The sequence below is a fragment of the Lycorma delicatula genome, chromosome 1 (genome assembly GCF_047948215.1).
Source record: "Lycorma delicatula isolate Av1 chromosome 1, ASM4794821v1, whole genome shotgun sequence".
Taxonomy (NCBI): Eukaryota; Metazoa; Arthropoda; class Insecta; order Hemiptera; family Fulgoridae; genus Lycorma; species Lycorma delicatula.
The window spans coordinates 249,343,865-249,365,025 of record NC_134455.1 but is presented as its reverse complement, the minus strand read 5'-3'; the positions used below and the strand labels follow the sequence as shown (position 1 = coordinate 249,365,025).

The 21,161-nt window shown below is 28.1% G+C and overlaps 1 protein-coding gene across 6 annotated transcripts in view; it reads right to left on the bottom strand.

The window, feature by feature from the left end:
• The window catches only part of fl(2)d (Pre-mRNA-splicing regulator female-lethal(2)D), a 40,745-nt gene that overhangs the window by 13,906 nt on the left and 5,678 nt on the right, over positions 1-21,161 (bottom strand). For 5 of the 6 annotated variants that reach the window (XM_075375393.1, XM_075375418.1, XM_075375402.1 and 2 more), the window contains one exon: positions 367-491. In XM_075375393.1, the coding sequence (XP_075231508.1) occupies positions 367-491 (125 nt within the window). The remainder of the gene's footprint in view (positions 1-366; positions 492-21,161) is intronic. The other variant, XM_075375437.1, reaches the window with a different exon arrangement.

The window sequence follows — 21,161 nt, the reverse complement described above, 5'->3', positions numbered from 1 at the left end:
CAATTCTTAATAAAATAACAGCCTTGGTATTTGAGGATTCTTTTATCAATTTTCAATTTCAAAAAACTGTTAATAAGGTTAAAAACTTTTGAAAAATTTTTAAATTTCTCATCTGCCAATATCACTAAAAGTTAACTTTTTAAAAAACAGCCCAACAACTGACATTTTCCCTTTCTATACAAATAAAAATGTTTGATGAGTATTTATTTTATATACTTTTTACAACACAAATGATTTTAAAGATATAATATTTCTCGGTGTAAAGTAACAAGCTAAATTCAGTTGACATGTCATATTTGATATGCTGCATTGTGTTTCAAATTATAGTGATTTATGCACATAGAAACATACAAACAAAATACTTACAGCATATTCTTGAATTTCTTGTTCCTTTGCAGCAAGACGACGAACTAAAACCTTTTCCCGTAATACTAAATCACCATGCTGCTGCTTCAGACGTGCTTCCGTTTCACGTAATGTTGATATTTCTGCTGTAGATTTAAAATTAATTAGATTAAAATTTTTAATATACTGCTTGACCTAAAGTAATGTATTTATTCTTAAAGACATTTCTGCTCAATGCACAATAATAATTTACTTTAATAATAAGATTATCAAGTATATCATTAAGTATTTTAATTTAACCTACTTGTGTTGATACTGCTAGACACATTTGACACAGCTAGCAGACAAAGACAGCAAAGTCCCAAATAAGTTACTGAACTATAAAATCCTACAAACCATTTATTTAATGCAACACTATGATTACAACTGTAATTATACCTGAATTTCAAACCATTGTTCATTTTCCTAAAATAAAGGATACATGTAAATGACTATCCAAATCAAAAATATTTTGCACTGAAACAGGATACAGAAAAATTATTAAATAAATAAACTATAACTACTACATTTTTTATTTTTATATTGTTTTTTACCGTTACATTTTTTTTATTTATAATTATTCCTAAATTATTTTCACTTTCATTATTTTAATTTTAAACTATTTAACACTACACGATTCCTTCTTAACAATAAAGACATGAAAAAAGCACATACACTAGAAAATATACTCAAATCAGAAATTCTTCATTTCAACATAACCAATTAAGATTGTGACATTCTACTCAAGAAAAAAACACTTAATACAATTTGATACAAATTAATTCCTTAAATCCGTCTGCCACCGATATCTTAATTACCTAATTTTTTACATTCAAAATACACTAACTAAATAGGAAATTTTAGAACAATAAAACATATTCTTATATTTAAAGTTTGACAGTTTATTGTTAACAGATTTCCAAAGATAATGAAATAGTTCTTCATTATAATTGAGAGATCAATAGTCAATTAACTTCATTAAAACTATGTTAATGAAACCAAGTCTTTCAAATAACAATACAACAAAATAAGATTACCATCACTGGCTATTAAAAATTGGCCAGTTAAACAAGAAGAATGTGGTAATAGTCTATCATGCTGAAAATCGAAGTTTGCTTCTAAAATGATGTATCTTATCTATTACTAGCAAATCCAAACCAATTTATACAGTAAATTTAAAATCAACAGCTAAAGATACTGATGGCAAAGTTATTCAACAAAAAAAAAAAATCAGATGCATTTAAGAAGCCAAAAAAACCTATGTAATCACAAATTAGCAGATTTTTTCCAAATTTTTTTTTATGACTTTATTTCATAATGTTATCCTGAAAATGGCAAGAGGTAAACATAACACAGAGTTCATTTTTAATTATAAAGATTATATAAAATATAAATGAAAAATCCCATTATTTGTTAGAGCACAATTCTCTACAACACTATGTACTTAAAAAACAAGAATATTTATTTTAAATAAGTAAAATCAATGTTCTCACAAATTATTTACTTTATACAAATATGTACTACTATGTTCTAATAAATTTCTATCAAACTACTATTTTCTATTAAATTACTCAGCGCAACTCAATATTGAACACATAGTTGTTACCAAAAGGCTTATATACATAAAGCTAATTCATTATAAGTAGATAAGAAACAAACTACATGTGGAAGTAATAATAAATACTACACAGAATGTTTTTTCTCACAACATATTGTGCCACACACATCCAATTTATTCCACATTTCTAACAACAAATCAAATTTATAAAATTCTGGTTACTTTTTTCAGACACTTTCTTTTTTTACTTTCATATTCCCTTTTTTCATTTACTTTTGTCTCACTGAAGCATTTTAAAATAATCATGATTTTAGTTTAAAAAAAAAGATGGTATCCATTACTGATCAATCAACCCATGATTTTGCCCAGTCAGTTTTACACTTCCAAGAAATTAACACCTATTTCATGAAAATCAATTTAATGTATGAATGTCTTTGTCTGTCTAATTGTATCACTGTTTCTTCTAGCACTCGTGTATGACTGGCAACTTGTATAAAATTTTTTGAGACTTTACAATGGCCTAGATTTATTTAAATTTGATGTTTCATTGGAAACTTTGTCCCATTTTTTGAGAGACAAAGGATAACTACATGATCCTAGTTAATGACAATTTTAAATATGGAGCAATGCCTGGGCTGAAAGTTTAACTAGTCAGAGAGTTTTTCTTTTCTTTGGTATGCTAGTTTCTTGCATCACTCCAGTTTATTTGAAAATGCAAGGTCATCATTTCTTTTCCAGATTCAAAAATCTATTGAAAAGCAATATTCATCAGGAAATTTGTGAAAGAAAAATAATTTTAAAAAGTATAAGTTAGTAGTTTAATGAATAAAATGAGCTATGATTTTTTTTTTATATGATTAATTCACCACATAAGCTCAAAAACTGTTTTCTTTGTAAATGTGTAAAAAAAAATTACATACAAGAATGTTCACATTATTGTTACGTAATGAAATTAATTTTAAGAAAGGTTATTTATTTATTTCAATTAATTATAATACAATATTTATCAAAATTTTAATAAAAACACATTCATATCAAATTTATTTAATCCAAACTTGATCCAGAGTAACAAGTGATCATAAGATTTGGCTTGGGATTTGACTTGATCTGGGGATATGGATGTCTAATTGTATCACTGTCTAAGCCCAGTGTACCACTGTCTGTCATCAGTGGGTTAATATTCTGTTTGCTGACTATCCAGGAAATGAGAGAACAACCTGCAATAAGCTTTCAGTAAGTCAAATCATAAAAATTAAAAAATGAATAGAATAAAATATGTAATAAAATGGATAAACTAAATTTTAAAAAAGTTTAAAATAGTTAGAATGTAAATACAATTAATAAAATAAAATTGTATATTATTAAATTTATTTGCCATAATACAGATTTTTTAGAAACTACTAAGGTACATAAAATTTTACATAAATTTCATTTTTAAATTAAAGAAATTAACTGGATATGTACTGTTATGTAAAACTTAATTTACTAAAGAATAAATTGTTAATGCAAACACAAACAAATATATATAAGCTAATCTCTTCTGGGTTCAGATATTGTTTAACCTCTTTTATGACTTCTGGGCTTATGCCACAATATACAAATTAAATGTGTATTAATTGATTACTTGGTTCCAAAAAAAAATATATTAAAAAAAAATACATATATTATATATAATATATGTATATATTTATTAATACATACACACAAATATATATATATATATATATATAGATATACACGGAGTGATCAGGAAGAATCTAACATAGGACGGACATATTCTATTGGTAAAAGTAAAGAAGAAAATTAATATAAACATAGGTTTAGAAAGCTTCTTTAACGATTGTTGACTGGTGAGGGTTTTAACCTTGTTTTCTGCATCTTCAGTTAAATTAAGCCAGTCTGTAATTTTTGGGAACCAAATTATACAGTAAATTTAGTGATTTTATATGAAATATAACAAGAAAAATTGAAAGAAAAAACAAGTACTAGTAAAAAATAACTTTGCTAAATGGGTAATAAACTGATAAAAGTTAAATGGTTTAAGTTCACAGAAACTAAACAAAAACATAAGAATTTCAAAGTTAATTAAAAACAAAAATATCAAAATGTAGCAGATTTTAATTAGTTATTAAACGAAACAAGATTTTCGATATTACATAACAAAAGAATTAAATATTTTAGAAAAATAACTAATACAACTCAAACAATAAAACCAATTTACAAAACAAACTGCTGAAAATGTTCCCCACCAAAGTGGATCTGCACAATGAACAATGTTTTTAGTAGCTTTCCATTTTTTCAAAAGTCACATTTAGTGTTGTCTAACTGCCAGAAAAAAGTGTGCGAGTAATCCTATTGTGCTGGAAAACCATCTGCCTTCTTGTTATAAGCGGAACATCTTCCAATAGATCTGGCAAATTATTCTGCAAAACATTTAAGTATGAAGCACCCAAAAGATTCTAACTGAAAACAAATAGTCCAAATATTTTTTTACCTACAATACCACACTAAATGTTTACATGGAACCTGTGTTGGTATTTAGTTTAGACGGAGTTATGTGAATTTTTGTGACTTCATATGCAACTGTTCTTTTTGAATTAAAAATTCCACTTTGAATAAATGTAGCGTCATTGGTACACAAAACAGAATCTATGTTATCAACATTATTCAGAATCCAGCGAAAAAAATTTAAATGGAAAGAAAGATCTCTAGGAAGTATATTTTGTATCTTCTGTAGATTAAAAGAATGGATTTTATCTTTTTGAAGTATTTGCCATACCTTACTTTATGTTAAACCAGCGAGGCAAGAGATTCTTTTGGTACTGACAGCTGGGCTATTTTCAATAAGGTAAATTACATTTTCTTCTTCCTCAACAGGATGTCGTTATTGGTGTTCAGCAGTATATGAAGATGATAATGATCAGTGATATGTAAGCACTGAAATACCAAAGCAAATGTTCTGTGGCCAGAATCCTTCTATTCAAAAATATTTTATGATATTCTCACTGTTCATTTAATGAGTTTCTACGACAGAACCCATAAACAAAAATGAAGTCTGCATATTTTTCATTGGAAAATTTATAAGGCACTGTTAACTAATGTACTAATCAATTCACTTATTTAAATGTTTATTGCTGTTCAAATGCAATACAAAAAACTTATTTTTTATGAAATTAACTGAAAACTTATGTTAGAATCTGCTGTAAGTATTGCCAAATTATGAAATAAATAATTTGAAACAAATATGGATAAATTAATTTTTACTTAGTGTTACAAGATATCTAATAAAGTGTTTTATTGAGGTGATTTATTTGATTTTACTTTCTTTTTTTAATTTTAATTGTTAATTTTTCTGAAATATTTAATTCTTTTGTTTTGCAATATTAAAAATTCTGTTTCATTTAATGCCTAGTTAAAATCCAGCCAACTTATGATATGTTTTGTTTTGAATAAACTTCAAACTTCTTACATTTGCACTTTGTTTCTGTAGACTTTATTTATACTTTACTCAGAATAAAATTTTTTGTTTAAAACTTTCATGAGTTTTGTTGCATTCTTTGTGAATTACCTGAACATATATACATGCAACAAATATTTTATAATTCTATGTAACAACCATTTTATATTATTACACAAAAATAAACCCAAAAATGTTTGCCAATTGACAAACTTAAACAACTTAGCATATTCATTCAATGTAATGATTGCCAGACAATATATAGGACAAACTGCCCAATATTTAAAAAGCATTTGGAGGCCCTTAAGTACTGAAAACATGAAGTTACTACCTTATCCAAACATGAAAAAGAAAATAAACACACTTTTAATTTTTTAATATTTAAGTAATATTTTAAATTACGATTTAAACAATAAATGGAGGTTGATACATGAAATAATTCATATTTTCAAATGTAAAAATTCTACCAGTAACAGAACAGATATTAATCTGAGGTATCCGTTGAGAGCCAGACTAAAGAATGATTCCTGAGAGAAAGCAACAGCTCTTTCAGTAGTTGTTAAGGGCGTAAGTCAGGACGACTTGATATCAACATCACTCAATCCTCTGAGTACTGTGCAGCTGAAAGCAATGGAAAACTACAGCTGCTTTTTTTCCAAGAAGATGTAGCTCTCTGCATTTTCATATAGCAATGATGGATTCATTGCTATACCCATTCGGATCTCCGGGTGGGGACTACTAAGAGAAGGGGTCACCAGAAAATTAAAAAATAACATTCTTCGAGTCGGAGCGTGGAATGTTAGAAGTTTGAAAAAAGTTAGTAGGTTAGAAAATTTAAAGAGGGAAATGGATAGGATAAATGTAGATGTAGTAGGAATTAGTGAGGTTCAGTGGGAAGAGGAAAACGACTTTTGGTCAGGTGATTTTAGAATAATTAACTCAGCTTCAAATAATGGGCAGGCAGGAGTAGGTTTCATAATGAAAAAGAAGATAGGGAGGAGAGTAGAGTATTTCAAAATGCATAGCGATAGAATCATTGTAATAAGGATAAAATCAAAACCTAAACCGACGATTGTTAACGCCTATATGCCTACAAGCACCCATGATGATGATGAATTAATGTATATACAAAGAAATTGATGAAACAATTAAACACACATAAAAGGAGATGAAAATTTAATAATAGTTGGAGATTGGAATGCAAGCATTGGAAAAGGCAAGGAAGAAAGACAAGTATAAGATAGATTATATCATGGTTAAGCAAAGATTTAGAAATAAACTCTATGACTTCAAAACTTACCCTGGAGCAGACATTGATAGTGACCATAATTTAGTGATAATGAAATGTAGATTGGGGTTTAAAATCCTGAAGAAAAGGTGTCATATGAATCGGTGGAATTTAGTGAAGCTTGAGGAAGAGGAAGTAAAGTATTTGAGGAGGGCATTGCAAGAGGTCTGAGTAAAAAAAAAAGGTAGAAAATGTAAAGAATGGGTGAATGTTAAAAAGAAAATTCTTAAATCATCAGAAGCGAACTTGGGTGGACCAAAGAGAACTGGTAGAAAACCTTGGGTTTCAGACAATATATTGCAGCTGATGGATGAACGTAGAAAATATAAGAATGCTAGTGATGAAGAAAGTAAAAGGAACTATCGACAATTAAGAAATACTATAAACAGAAAGTGCAAACTAGTGAAAGAAGAGTGGATTAAACAAAAGTTTTCAGAAGTGGAAAGAGAAATGAACATTGGTAAAATAGACTGAGCATACACGAAAGTTGAGGAAAATCTTGGAGTACATAAGTTAAAATCCAATAATGTATTAAACAAGGATGGTATACCGATTTATAATACGAAATGTAAAGTCGATAGGTGGGTGGAATATATTGAAGAGTTATACGAAGGAAATTAATTAGAAAATGTTGTTATAGAGGAAGAAGAGGAAGTCGAAGAGGATGAAATGGGAGAAACAATACTGAGATCTGAATTTAAGAGAGCATTAAAAGATTTGAATGGCAGAAAGGCTCCTGGAATAGACGGAATACCTTAGAATTACTGTGCAGTCCAGGTGAGGAAGCGATTGATAGATTATACAAATTGGTGTGTAATATTTATGAAAAAGGGGAAGTACCCCAGACTTCAAAAAAAGTGTTACATGATACCAAAGAAAGTACGAGCAGATAAATGTGAAGAATACAGAACAATTAGTTTAACTAGTAATGCATCAAAAATCTTAACTAGAATTCTATACAGAAGAATTGAGAGGAGAGTGGAAGAAGTGTTAGGAGAAAACCAATTTGGTTTCAGGAAAAATATAGGGACAAGGGAAGCAATTTTAGGCCTCAGATTAATAGTAGAAGGAAGATTAAAGAAAAACAAACCTACATACTTGTCATTTATAGACCTAGAAAAGGCATTCGATAACGTAGATTGGAATAAAATGTTAAAACATTTTTAAAAAATTAGGGTTCAAATACAGAGATAGAACAATTGCTAACATTTACAGGAACCAAACAGCAACAGTAATAATCGAAGAACATAAGAAAGAAGCCGTAACAAGAAAGAAAGTCCAACAAGGATGTTCCCCATCCCTGTTACTTTTTAATCTTTACATAGAACCAGCAATTAATGATGTTAAAAAACTATTTAGAATCAGAGTAACAGTACAAGGTGAAAAGATAAAGATGCAACAATTTGCTGATGATATAGTAATTCTAGCTTAGAGTAAAAAGGATTTAGAAGAAACAATGAACGACGTGGATGAAGTCCTACGCAAGAACTATCGCATGAAAATAAACAAGAACAAAACAAAAGTAATGAAATGTTGTAGAAATAACAAAGATGGACCACTGAATGTGAAAATAGGAGGAGAAAAAAGATTATGGAGGTAGAAGAATTTTGTTATTTGGGAAGAAGAATTACTAAAGACGGACAAAACAGGAGCGATATAAAATGCTGAATAGCACAGGCAAAATGAGCCTTCAGTCAGAAATATAATTTGTTTACATCAAAAATTAATTTAAATGTAAGGAAAAGATTTATGAAAGTGTATGTTTGGAGTGTCGCTTTATATGGAAGTGAAACTTGGACGATCTGAGTATCTGAGAAGAAAAGATTAGAACCTTTTGAAATTTGGTGCTATAGGAGAATGAAAATCAGATGGGTGGATAAAGTGACAAATGAAGAGGTGTTGCGGCAAATAGATGAAGAAAGAAGCATTTGGAAAAATATAACTAAAAGAAGAGACAGACTTATAGGCCACATATTAAGACATCCTGGAATAGTCGATTTAATATTGGAGGGACAGGTAGAAGGAAAAAAGTTGTGTAGGCAGGCAACGTTTACAATATGTAAAACAAATTGTTAGGAATGTAGGATGTAGGAGGTATACCGAAATGAAACGACTAGCACTAGATAGGGAATCTTGGAGAGCTGCATCAAACCAGTCAAATGACTGAAGACAAAAAAAAAAATAATATATCTTAATATTTCACATGATTTTATTTTAAATTTTTGTAAGTAAAAGAAAAGAATAAAAGCTATAACTAATTTCAGTTAAACGTATGCAAAATTGAGTTAGTTACATTTCCTGAGATGTAACTAGGGAAAGCTTAATACATTCAATAAATATTTTTTAAACGAAAAATAACACAAACATGAGAAAAGCTGTTAAAAATTACTAATTAAACTATTCTAGGTACAGTAATTAATTACCTGCATCCTTACAATCTGATAATTTAGTCACCCCTTGAATACTTTCAATGAGTAGCCAGGGAGTGGCTCTGCTTCATAATCAACTGATACCAGTATTTATAATAGGTTAATTGTAACTTAATTTGCATACAATTTCATTTAAGAAGTGTTTTTAACTGTCATATTCCAATTTTTTATTATACTGTTTAGTAATCAATTCTATTAATGAAAAAAAAAAAAACTAAATCTAATAAAAATAACCTCGCTAAAATCAGTAGATTCAACTAACAGAAAACCAACTAATCAGACTCAACAAGAAATGGATTCAGATAAAGATTGTGAAGATAAATTAACTATAAACTCTTTGGAAATACAATGGTTCTTCCTGGTTACCAACTAGAAGAATTATCCCCAAGTTTTGGAAAAATTCCAAACAAATTTTTTAAATTTCTCCTTTACATTTGAATTCTTCCAACTCTTTTGATTGCATATACAACCAAGCCATCTTTATCTATACGTGTAATAATCTTGAGAATTACAAGTAAATTGTGCATTTAGTGAGAATCAAACCTTTTCTTGTATGATACTCATGATATGATTTTTTTTTAAATTTGTAAATGCACATAGTTTAGACACCTACAACTGTTGGAAATTTAAACCAATTCTAAACCAATTTAAACTTTTCTTTCTCGGGTTTCCTACTGTGAACATGGAAATTTTACCATCTCAGTTTTTCAAACAGTTTATCTGTTACATAATTAACTATCTTACAGTCATTTGGAGTACACTAATCTTTGTATGATGCCTGAACATTTTCAGGTGATTTGCCACATTCTGTAAATAGGAGGGATATTTTTTAAGTAAGGTCAGTGTTTTAATAAAGAAAACTAGTAAAAATATTGTCAAAATCTTTTATTTCACTCTTTACACGTCTGCTACTTTTCTACATAGTCACCTTGTTTATTTAAACATTTATCATAGGCGTTTTACTGAATTTTTATGCCAACAACATAGAAATCAGCCACCTGTGAAGAAAACCAGTCTTCAACCATTGTGCTCTTCTTCATCAGTCTCAAACTGCTGACTGCCAAGAAACTCCTTCAGGTAGTGGAACAGATGACAACTGCTCGATGCAAGGTCTGGGCTGTACAGCGGGTGGTCCATTTACTCCCATCCAAAAGATATGATTAACTACAGAGTTCAAGCAGCAGAATGAGATCGTGTATTGTCAAGCAGCAACAAAATTCCAAATAAAGTAGCCACAATGTTTATTCTGTATTGCATTCCGAAGTTTTGTCCAAGTCTCGCAGTATGCAGATGAGTTTATTGATGTCCATTTGGGCACCATGTCTACCTGAGCACACAATTGTCATATTATTGCATGTTGACATTGTGTGTGTGGCTTTCACTTTGACTGGAAATGTTGTGTGTTGTCATTCCATTGACATCCGCTTTGACGCTGGAGTGATATGAAAAACCCATGTCTCGTCCTCTATGACACTGCAGTCCAAAAGTTTATCTCCTTTCTCACTGTGTCAGATCAAAAATATTAATGCACTAACCATTCTCTTTTTTTAGATGTTCTTCAGAAAGCAGCCAGGGAACCCATCGCGAGCACTGATTTTTTACACTGACCTTGTATACAAGTTTTTTTATAGCACTGACCTTGAAACTTGTGAGAATATCAGTGACATGGTGGAAATTATGAATTGCTGGTCATCACAAATTATTGCATCAACTTTGTGCACCAGATCGTCGGCCGATCATGGATACTGTCCCGCCCATCCTTGAATAGTCTTACTCATTTACTCACTTTGCTATCACTCACTGAATTAGGCCCGTAAACCTTACATTTCTGGTGATGAATTACAACTGCTGACATGTTCCTTGCAGTCAAAAATCAAATCGCAGACCCTATTTCACAATCGGCAGGCCGCTCAATTATTTGACGCATTTCAACTGCAAATGGCACCTGTATTTGTGCAAGGCATGCCAGGAGTTGGAACGCATGTGTTTTGACAGCTGCGCAAAACTTTCATAACTACAGCCAATCAGACCTTACTTAAAAAATAGCCCTCGTATATTCAGTTTATATTTTGTAGTTAAAGCACCGACTTTTCTCTGATTACTTACACAATATTTACTGAACTACAATTAATTTTCTGAAAATCTTTGAAGTATTATCATCAATAATTTCAGCACTAAACATAGTTGTACAGAATTAGAAATATACCTCTAAAAATTAAATTTTTTCCATTGGTATTAAAGAGATTAAAACTCACACTAAGCATTTTGTTCTATGATGCATACTGCAAGAAAAGTATTAGTTACAAGCATGTATAATAGAATGGTGTGAAACTGTACATGTGTAACATAATTTCATTATTACAATCATCTGATAATTTTTAAACCAAATTTGATATCTTTCGTTAATATTTCTAACAGTCTCTTTTAAGAATTATTTCTTTGAAACAAAAGTTATCCTTATACTATTTTGTTAAATCCATTTTTGCAAAATTTAGTAATGACAGTACTCCAAATATACACTTTGTTATTTGGTTGTAGAAATATGAATTAAAATAAAAGCTAGATAAAATTGAAGTTGAAGAATATAAATTTTTGGCACTGTACTTAAAGAAGTAAATTCTCCAAGTGCTACCTGACATGAAAATTTTAATCAGAACCCTACTAATTATCAGATCTGAATTATTTCCATCACTTATTTACTTATGTTATTTGTACTACTTGATTAGAATTAGGAAGAGAATATTTTACTCACACCCGCCACCATAAAACAAGTTTTAAAATATGCTAGTATAGTTTCCCCACACTAAGAAAAAAAGTAAATAAATTTAAGCATCAAAGTTACAGTTTTCTTCATTATTCAAATGCAAAAATTTATTCCACACATGTAATATTCCATTATATGTATGTATGTTACACAAACAATAGCTAGTAATTTTTTTCAAAAGCTAAAAAATATACTTCATATTTATCCATTTCTAAGTAGATTTCTATCCTAAAGTAGGAGACTAATTTTTAGCATACAAACAGAAGTTTTTAAGTTAAAAAATCCCACTGAAAATAAAATTAAATAAAAAAAGTTTAGATTAGGGCATGCATATTTGTTCAACAAAAACTTTGTCAAATAGGCTTAACTCCACTGAAATATTGTAACTGTATTTTTTTTACTATTTTTTTACACTAAGTGTAAAATTACAAATTTAAACAACTCACTAAGATCAAAGACCAACTTACACAATTTAAGATATATTTACAGCTCTATTGCTGGGCCTTAGGCTGAAAATTTTTCAAATCTCTTCACTGTAATAATTACAGTAAAAAACCTGAAGGAAAGCTAAAAGTTCAGTTTATTTAACAATTTGGATTTCTTTTCTCTTAAATATCCTTCACACTGGTTTATTCTTTTTAGCAGACTTGTCATTGTCCAAGTTGAATAGTTATATTTAACATATTTTTTATATGCTCTGTGAACAGGTTATTTTTTGGTTTTACAGACTGTAAAATGATTGATAGTTAATCACACCAATGTAATTTATCAAATACTATTTACAGCAGAAACGCAGTATCTAGTTGTTAAAAATCACTACTTTCATTTTAATTAAAATATAAATGCACATTTCTCTACTATTTTTTTGTACTTATCATTAACGTTTTATATTTTCATGATTTATAGTATAAAAGAACTTAACTATTTAATTACATGTAGTTTAATATTACTTTTTAAAGCTTTCAGAAGTAGAGTTTAACATGAATGTAGGACAGTAAAAACTTCAGGACAGAAAATAATCATAATAGTGAATGGAAAATCGTTTGAATTAGGGACGTAGTATGAAAAATTGATTTTTTCTTGATTTTTCATTAATTTTTTTAGCTGAGAATTTTGTAACTATTAATAAAGCATTAAGTAACTAATTTTAACAAGACTTCTTGCAGGTGGAACAATAGTAACGCATGAGTCCAAATGTGCTAGCTGTCCATACAGACCGAACTCCCAAAAAAGTATTTTATATACATAACCAATTATAAAGTTAACCTGTAAATTTAAATGTTACATATAACTTTCAAACAAATGTACAAATACATTTTTATCAAAAAAAATTGTAAATAAAAAATCTAATGCAACTGAAAAAAAATTAACAACATATTTGAATTCATATATCAGAACTACTCAAATCTGAATCATACTTCTACTGACAACTTAAATAAATCAATGAACTAATAAAAATAACAGTATAGTTATTGAACAAGTTATTATTTCCTTTTCAATGGATTACCACATCTTTTGCATTATTCTGATAAGATACATTTCACACAAATTAAACATATCTTTAACAGAATCTATGAATGACCTCAAAAATCCAATAGATACTTTTCAACTAAATCTATGCGTAAGTTTAAAACTCTTAATTTTTACAATAGTAAAATTCTATATGATTATATTAAAACTTTTCATGACACAGAAAATCATTACTAGGTCATCAACTCATGGTAGCAATTTTACAAATTTGAATTTCTTTAAATTTTTAAGCAAGTTGATTAAAGATTCAGCAGTCAGATGAAATTTTCCCCTTACATTTTATTGAAAATTGACAAAATAAAGTAAACCATAAGTAATTCAGAGAGAAAACAGTTAATATTAAAAAAGGTTATTTGAGAAAATGCAGGTTGTGCTTGCAGGTATATCAGTCACTTGAATAGGTGAAATCATCTAAGTGTATGCATAAGTTTATAGTATAATAAATAATAGCACACTGTAAAATGTATTTGTTTTTGCATCAGGATTGTGCAGTGGATTTTTTGCATTTATGTAATCCAGAATAATCTGTTAAATGAAGAGATAAAATTTATTAAAAAATGGTCACTGTGAAAAAGTTAACCCCAAATAAACAGTGGAGCCATGTAAAAAAAAAGAAGTGTAAAATAATATGACAGCTACACCAGTGTGGTAAATGGGGATTATTATATGACAATTAAGGAATCCTACATTAGTTGATCACACAGACCCAAGAAATTGAAATGGTTAAAAGTTAGTGAGTGTACATCATATAAATAAATTACTGAAATAATAAAAAATATATCAACTTAACTGCATGGAAACAGAATAATTCTATTTAATTTGTAAATCCAATCATCCCTGAAGACATAAAACTAACTTCAGAGACTGGACTAATAAAATATATTTTTTTTTTTAACTGCATGACAGTTGAATAACAATAAACAGAAATGTCAACTGGAGTATGACATAACAACACGATGAAATGAATTATAAGAAATAGAAATACTAATTGAACTACTTAAAATTAGCAGTGGCCAATTAGGTTAAATTAATATAATTATTACATCAAAACTTTTCTCAGTAATTAATTTAAAAAAATAATAATCAGCCATTAGTTTCAAACTAAAAAAATTATTTTTTTGTTCTAATAAGATAACAAATAAACAAATATTAAAATTACATCATTGTACAACAACTTACTTTCAATCCAAATTTGGTCACGTTAGCAAATATTTCCACGCACAGCCTCCATGAGGTGAAAGAAATGTGATGAGGACTCAAAATTTAGATCAAGGCTTGTTGTGATGTGTGCTGATTGACTTTTAATACAATTGCAAATTTTACAACACTCACTGGATCACTTAATTTACACGCAAATAAAAAAGTCACTTAATAGCTACACCCCAATTTTAATCACATTCAAGCATTTTATTATTTACAGAAATTTTCATTTCTGATATCACAAAATTTAATTGGCAGATAATATAACAGGCCATGAGAGATGCGCCACCACTTCACAGGGATCATCACAAACACTTTAATCACGCCCACTCCACTAGTAGCACAATTTTGCAGTTGAGAATTAAACTAAATTTCTAAATTAATGAACCCCTAATAGTCTCAACTAGAAGGTATGATGGTATTCCTGCAGAAATTAGATGTGTTAGCAATAATTTTTTTAAAAATAATTCTGCTACACAGTCTGATAAAATGTAATTAGAAAGTTAACAAAAATGCTTTTATTCATTAAAAAAAAAAAAAAAAAAAAAAAAAAAAAAAAAAAACAATTTTTATTAATTGTTATAAATTGCAATCTCAAACCTTTTGAATCAAATTTTAGTGAACCTAAGAGAGAATATAAATTAAAATCTGACTTTAATAATTAAAAGTTTCATTTCATAGTAATAAATTACCTGCAGAATACCAAAACCTTCATTGAGAACATGTTTGAAAAAAGTAATCCGGGCATGCATGAAAAAAATTTGATAACTAATAATTTCCACATTGAGTAACATATGTCTGCAAACACTGACACACTTGTGAGTATACATATGATGTATAATACAAAATACAATCACAGTACACTGCATACAATTTCCCAGTTATGCATATATATATATATTTTTTCTCAATATTAATTCTCGTTTAAAGACTGAACAATGTTTATTTTTTATTTTTTTATTTGTTTGCAAATTATATTAATTCCTTTTGAAATATTAATTATCACAGCCAATATATTAAAAGCTATTATCTGTAACATCATATGGTTTTGTTAGGCCAAGTGCAAATTAATTTCTTTTACCTAAGACAATACAACATATTAAAATTTTGTCAAATAAATTCAACATACGTAATTGTTCTGTAAAATCAAGCAAGGCCAGATGATATAAACAAGTTTATATTCAGTTTTATAGTCTTTAATAAATATTCTTTTTTTTAAATATGTAACGCAGACAAAATTGCTGCACACAGTAAATTTATTTAAAAAAGATATCTAAAAAAAATAAAGTATCTCCACAAAAAGGTAAAAAAATACTGTTATGCACAAAAACATTACCCATCTTTACAGCTTGAAGCAGGAGTCATTAATTTCATTATTTTTCCCTATAGGCAATGTTTTCTTAAAAAATTAAACAATAATTAATTATTCTTGCCCTAACATGTCACCAAACTTCCTATTAATCATAGATTGGGATATTATTATAAACATCACTTAAGGTTCTATAATAAAAATGTATTAATTTAAAAAAAACTACTTTCTTAAAGTCAAATAAAAGATCATAACATAAACCTTAAAACAATAGAGCATGAAGGAGATTACTCAAGAGGAATTACTCAATGTGGAAATACAATACAGAATGTATTGTATTTTATATTTTTATATTTTATTTCTAAATAAAAGTTACTGTAAAAAGACTAGTTATAGTGGTGAAAAACCTCGAACACAAAAATGGAACAAGAAAGAAAATTATGTTAGGAATTAGGCAAAGAAGAAAGTTTCTATATTTTTAAACCACACTCAAGAATTTAACAGTATAAATTTATTATCACGATAAAAGAATATAAAAACTGTTAGAATAACATTAACTAAACTTAAGAGGTTTGAGTACTTCTTAAGTTCCAAGAAACAGTACAATAGTAAGATTAGACGTACAAGTTAAAAGTCAATTTAAAACAAATATTTTTGAGTTTCTTAAACCATAAATAGGAACCCCCACATAAATCTATCTTATGTCCCATTTCATTTCTAATTAACATCAATGAACTGGACAACAGTTCAATGCTGGGAAGCATTACGTAGTATAGTGTAATCATTATCTTGTAAACGGGAAGGATTTTTTTTTTCATTCTTCTATTCACACTATTACAGATTATCTTCAATCAATATGGATTTGATAAAAATTATGCAGCTACAGATAGCGCTTTTATTACAGAAACAGCAGTTTTATTAATTTTGATTCATTATCAAAATGTTTGTAGGAAAGAATAATGCATTGCAATTTAAAAGTTATTAATAAGATTCATTCATATATGATGGTTAAATAAAATTAATACAAATTTTCAAAATAAACATTGTTAAAATGAAAGACCATTCAAAACAATTATTACTGATAATGTATTTTATTCAACTGATGAACCCTTTCCTCATAAATCTAGGCTTGTTATAGCAGTTAACAGGAACTGCAGCAGTATATAATATTCTCATTACTATTTGTTCAACAAATCCTCCAAGTTGACAGATTCCAACAATGACTTAATCCTTATAGTACACTGTATAATTAGTATTATAGGCAATAAGTAAATTACAGTATGTGTCAATTTAATCACTTATAACATTTTTTATGTTACAAAGATTTATTACTGCATATATATTGCAGCAGTAGCTCAAGATTAAATTTCAATTAAGAAAAATAACAAGTACCAAAAGAAAATGCTACCACAGTATTAGTGCAAAGTTTTAGGTGAAATAAAAAATCCAAGTAATAAGGAACCTTAAATAGATTTACATAATACCTTAAGGGAACTAGATAGGAAAAGCCAAGCAATTTCAGATTGTGATGATGAGAAGCAGACATTTTGAATAGGCTATTAGAAAATGAGATTTGGAACAATGAATGCTACTGAAGTTAAAGACGAGTACAATCAGATGAGAAAGAAGAAGATGAAAGAGAAAGTGAGGTAGCAGAAGTGGAAACCGAACTACAAGATATGGCGGTATAAAAATTCTTTGACCTGTCATTTGTTACTTAGAATATTAATATAAAAATAAAATAGAAAATATTACAATGTCCTAAAACTTAAAAGACTTCAGAGATCAGCAGGATCTAGACAAATATAGTTTTTTCATTCTATAATGATAGCTACTGAAATTAAGACAAGTACAATCAGATGAGAAAGAAGAGGATGAAAGAGAAAGTAATGTAGCAGAAATGGAAACTGAAGTACAAGATATGGCGATTTAAAAGTTTTTGACCTGTGATAAGTTACTTGGAGCATTAATATAAAATAAAAATAAATGTATTACAATGTCCTAAAACTTAAAAGACTGTGCAGAAAAGCACAATCTCAATTCTTTGCACAGAGACCTTCAGAGATTTGCAGGATCCAGGTAAATGTAGTTGCCTTCATTCTTCTCATAAATGAATTTCTATAACACTGGTATAGAGTATAGTAGTTCAATTCAACCGCCTCCTGACCAAATGACCTGAATTAGACATGCTTAAATAATTTTTTTTCTGGACGCACAACATGCTTAAATAATGGTTCAATCTCAAAATGAATAAGATGTACTAGGTTATACAAAAAGAAAACCTATGTACATCTTCCTTCAGCTTGCCAAAACAAAGTAAAATGTTTGTTAATATTTTATACACTAATTTAAAAAAAAATCTTACGAATATTGTTGTCTCATTAAAAGACAATACTTCATACTTGCACATGATAAGATGAATCTTAATAATCATTTGTTTATAGCATTTAACTGAATTGTATTTCAGTATAAATAAAAACCCCTTTTAATGCAAATAGTTCAGTCTTTAAACAAAAGTTAACATATTTCAGAGAAAAATATTAAATTATTAACTAAAAAAAATTTCCACTTTAAATACTATATGGTTTAGATAAGCATTGAGAAAATACACAGGCACAAATTTTCACTGCCCGAACACTTCTTGAAGTAGAATCAAGATCTAATATTTGTACAGCACACCCAATACCAACTGTAGCTGAAACCAAGCAGTGAAGACTGCATGAAGTGAACCTGAGAGTGGTTTAGGCATCCATTTTCTACATTCTTTTCCATTGGTTCCATTAGCGCTCTTCCATAAGATATTGAAAAGAATAAAGAAACATTATATTTTCACTCAATAAATTTGTTAAAATTAAATAATACATAACAATAAATGTTGCTAAATTGTATAAACCCAGTAAAAAGATAACCAGTGAATCATAACAAATTTACGTAAGTAAGGTATGGTATAAGCCTAAATGCTTTATCTAAAAAAAAATTTCTACAACAAAAGCCGAACTTTAGAATAAGATAACCTAAGTGTTAAATTATTCAATAAATTTAAAAAATATATAAACTGTTAATATAAATCATAAAATATAATAAAAATAAGGATATCTGCAAAATAAAATACAAAAAGTAAGATTTCTGAAAGGAATTATAGAAATTATAAACAAGAAAATGGGAAAGAAGGGACATTTTCCACCATTAAGTAAATTAAAAAATCACATTAAGTAACAATGAATAAAACAAAAGGATAAAACTTTCATTCATAAATACCAGCTGAAGTTAGAAGTCGCCAGCATTTCAACAAAAAATAAATCACAAGATAAGCACAAATAACTTTTTATTAAAAAATAATAAAAAAGTAAAAACACTAACAAAAACACAGCACTATTTTTTCAAATTAACTCTATTATGAAGCACTAAAATTTTACTGCTGTCAATGCGCCATCTCATCCAAAAACTGTAAACAATGCTGTTTTTAACAAATAGTCTTGATAAAACACAAAAATGAAATTACTTGCACACACACACACATACACACACACACACATACATACATATATATAACTTTGAACAAAATAAATCATATATAAAGAATTACAATTTAACATATAAAAATGCTAAAAACTGAAACTGCTTCAACCAAATGTACTTCAATTAATTAACTACAAACACCAGTTAAACTAAAACTATAATAATTTTAATATTTATTCTCACAAGTTTTTTATTATTTTTAAGACATCACACTGTTCATCGGATACTAGTCAGTGCCCGAAAACAATTTTCTGGAATTCTTAACAGCAGACTCCCTTTCACACTTGCTGAATACACAAAAGATCAAATTGATACACATATCTAAGGGAAACACTATTAGGGCAAATCATAATATACAATTGTAAAGTTATAATTACTATGTCAATGAAAACAAATTAAGATAGACATATTAGACTATCACCTATGCGATGTAGTCTACTGAAGTGTTCTAAGTGGATTCGGCAGGTAAAAAACTATAATGTTTATTTATCAAACATACTACATAAGAAGAGTTTACCTTAAAAGCATAAATTCAAAGAAACACAATATTTAAAAACAACTGAAGATAATATAAACAGAAAATAATTAACTAATCATTTTTACTTATAGGATTTATGGAGTGATGAATAAATAATTCATTTTTAATCAAACAACATTAACAAATATAAGCAAGTTAGACAGATATCTTATTAGCAAATGTAACTGTAGAGTTGTGATGGTATTAGCAAAAAAGAACTTTGAACAAAAAATTGGAAGATATAATAATGAAATTTAACAAAAGAATTTTCTGTAAATACAGTATCAGCTATGACTGAAACAGAGAGGATGAAACTCGTCTATTACAATGTTTTACTACAATGAACTAATTTAATCTAAGACAACCAGAAATACCATGTGTGTTTGATACCTTGCAGAAACAATAACACAGAATTGTAATGTGTCTGTGTGTGTGTATGTGTATATATAAATATATATTTATTCATAATTTTTAATAAATTCACACATTAAATGTCAACAAGAATAGACTCATTCTGTCCAAATTGCTTTTTAATAAAATTTTAAGCAAAACAAATATTTTTAACATACTGAGACAAAATACAATATTAACTAGATTACTTAAAGACTACATCACAGTTCTGAAAAAAATGTAATTATTTAATAATTTAAATCACAACAGGATGTACAATAATGTCTTAAGTAATGGAAGCTGGATCATAAAACATTATCAGTTCAACAATCACAGTTCAGTAACTAAACTATAGGCATGAAAAAGAACAGATAGAAAATAAATTATATTTTAATTACAAGAGACCTGTAAATGTAATGTAATTAATTCATAACATTTAATAGATTTCACAAAAAATTCTACTTTTAAAAAATTTAGTATAATGATGTTTAAGCAAAAGAAAACTTAAATATTAATTATAACAGTTGTCCCCAATACCAGTTTTAAGTCGGTATTTTTTAAAAAAAATTATAAAATCAGTAGTTTTTAACAAAAGAACAAACTGAATAGATTTTCTTCCAAAATTTATAAAATTTTAATACAAATCAGAAAGTAAAGACATGAAGAAAACACAGAAAATTTAACTGAAATAAAATTTAACTGCTTTCGAAAGATTCAAATATCATAAATATTGATGAAACTTCCATTACTTAATATAAAACTTGAATAAAATATAGTTTATAGACAATAATATAGTTTTATAGACAAACGAAAAAT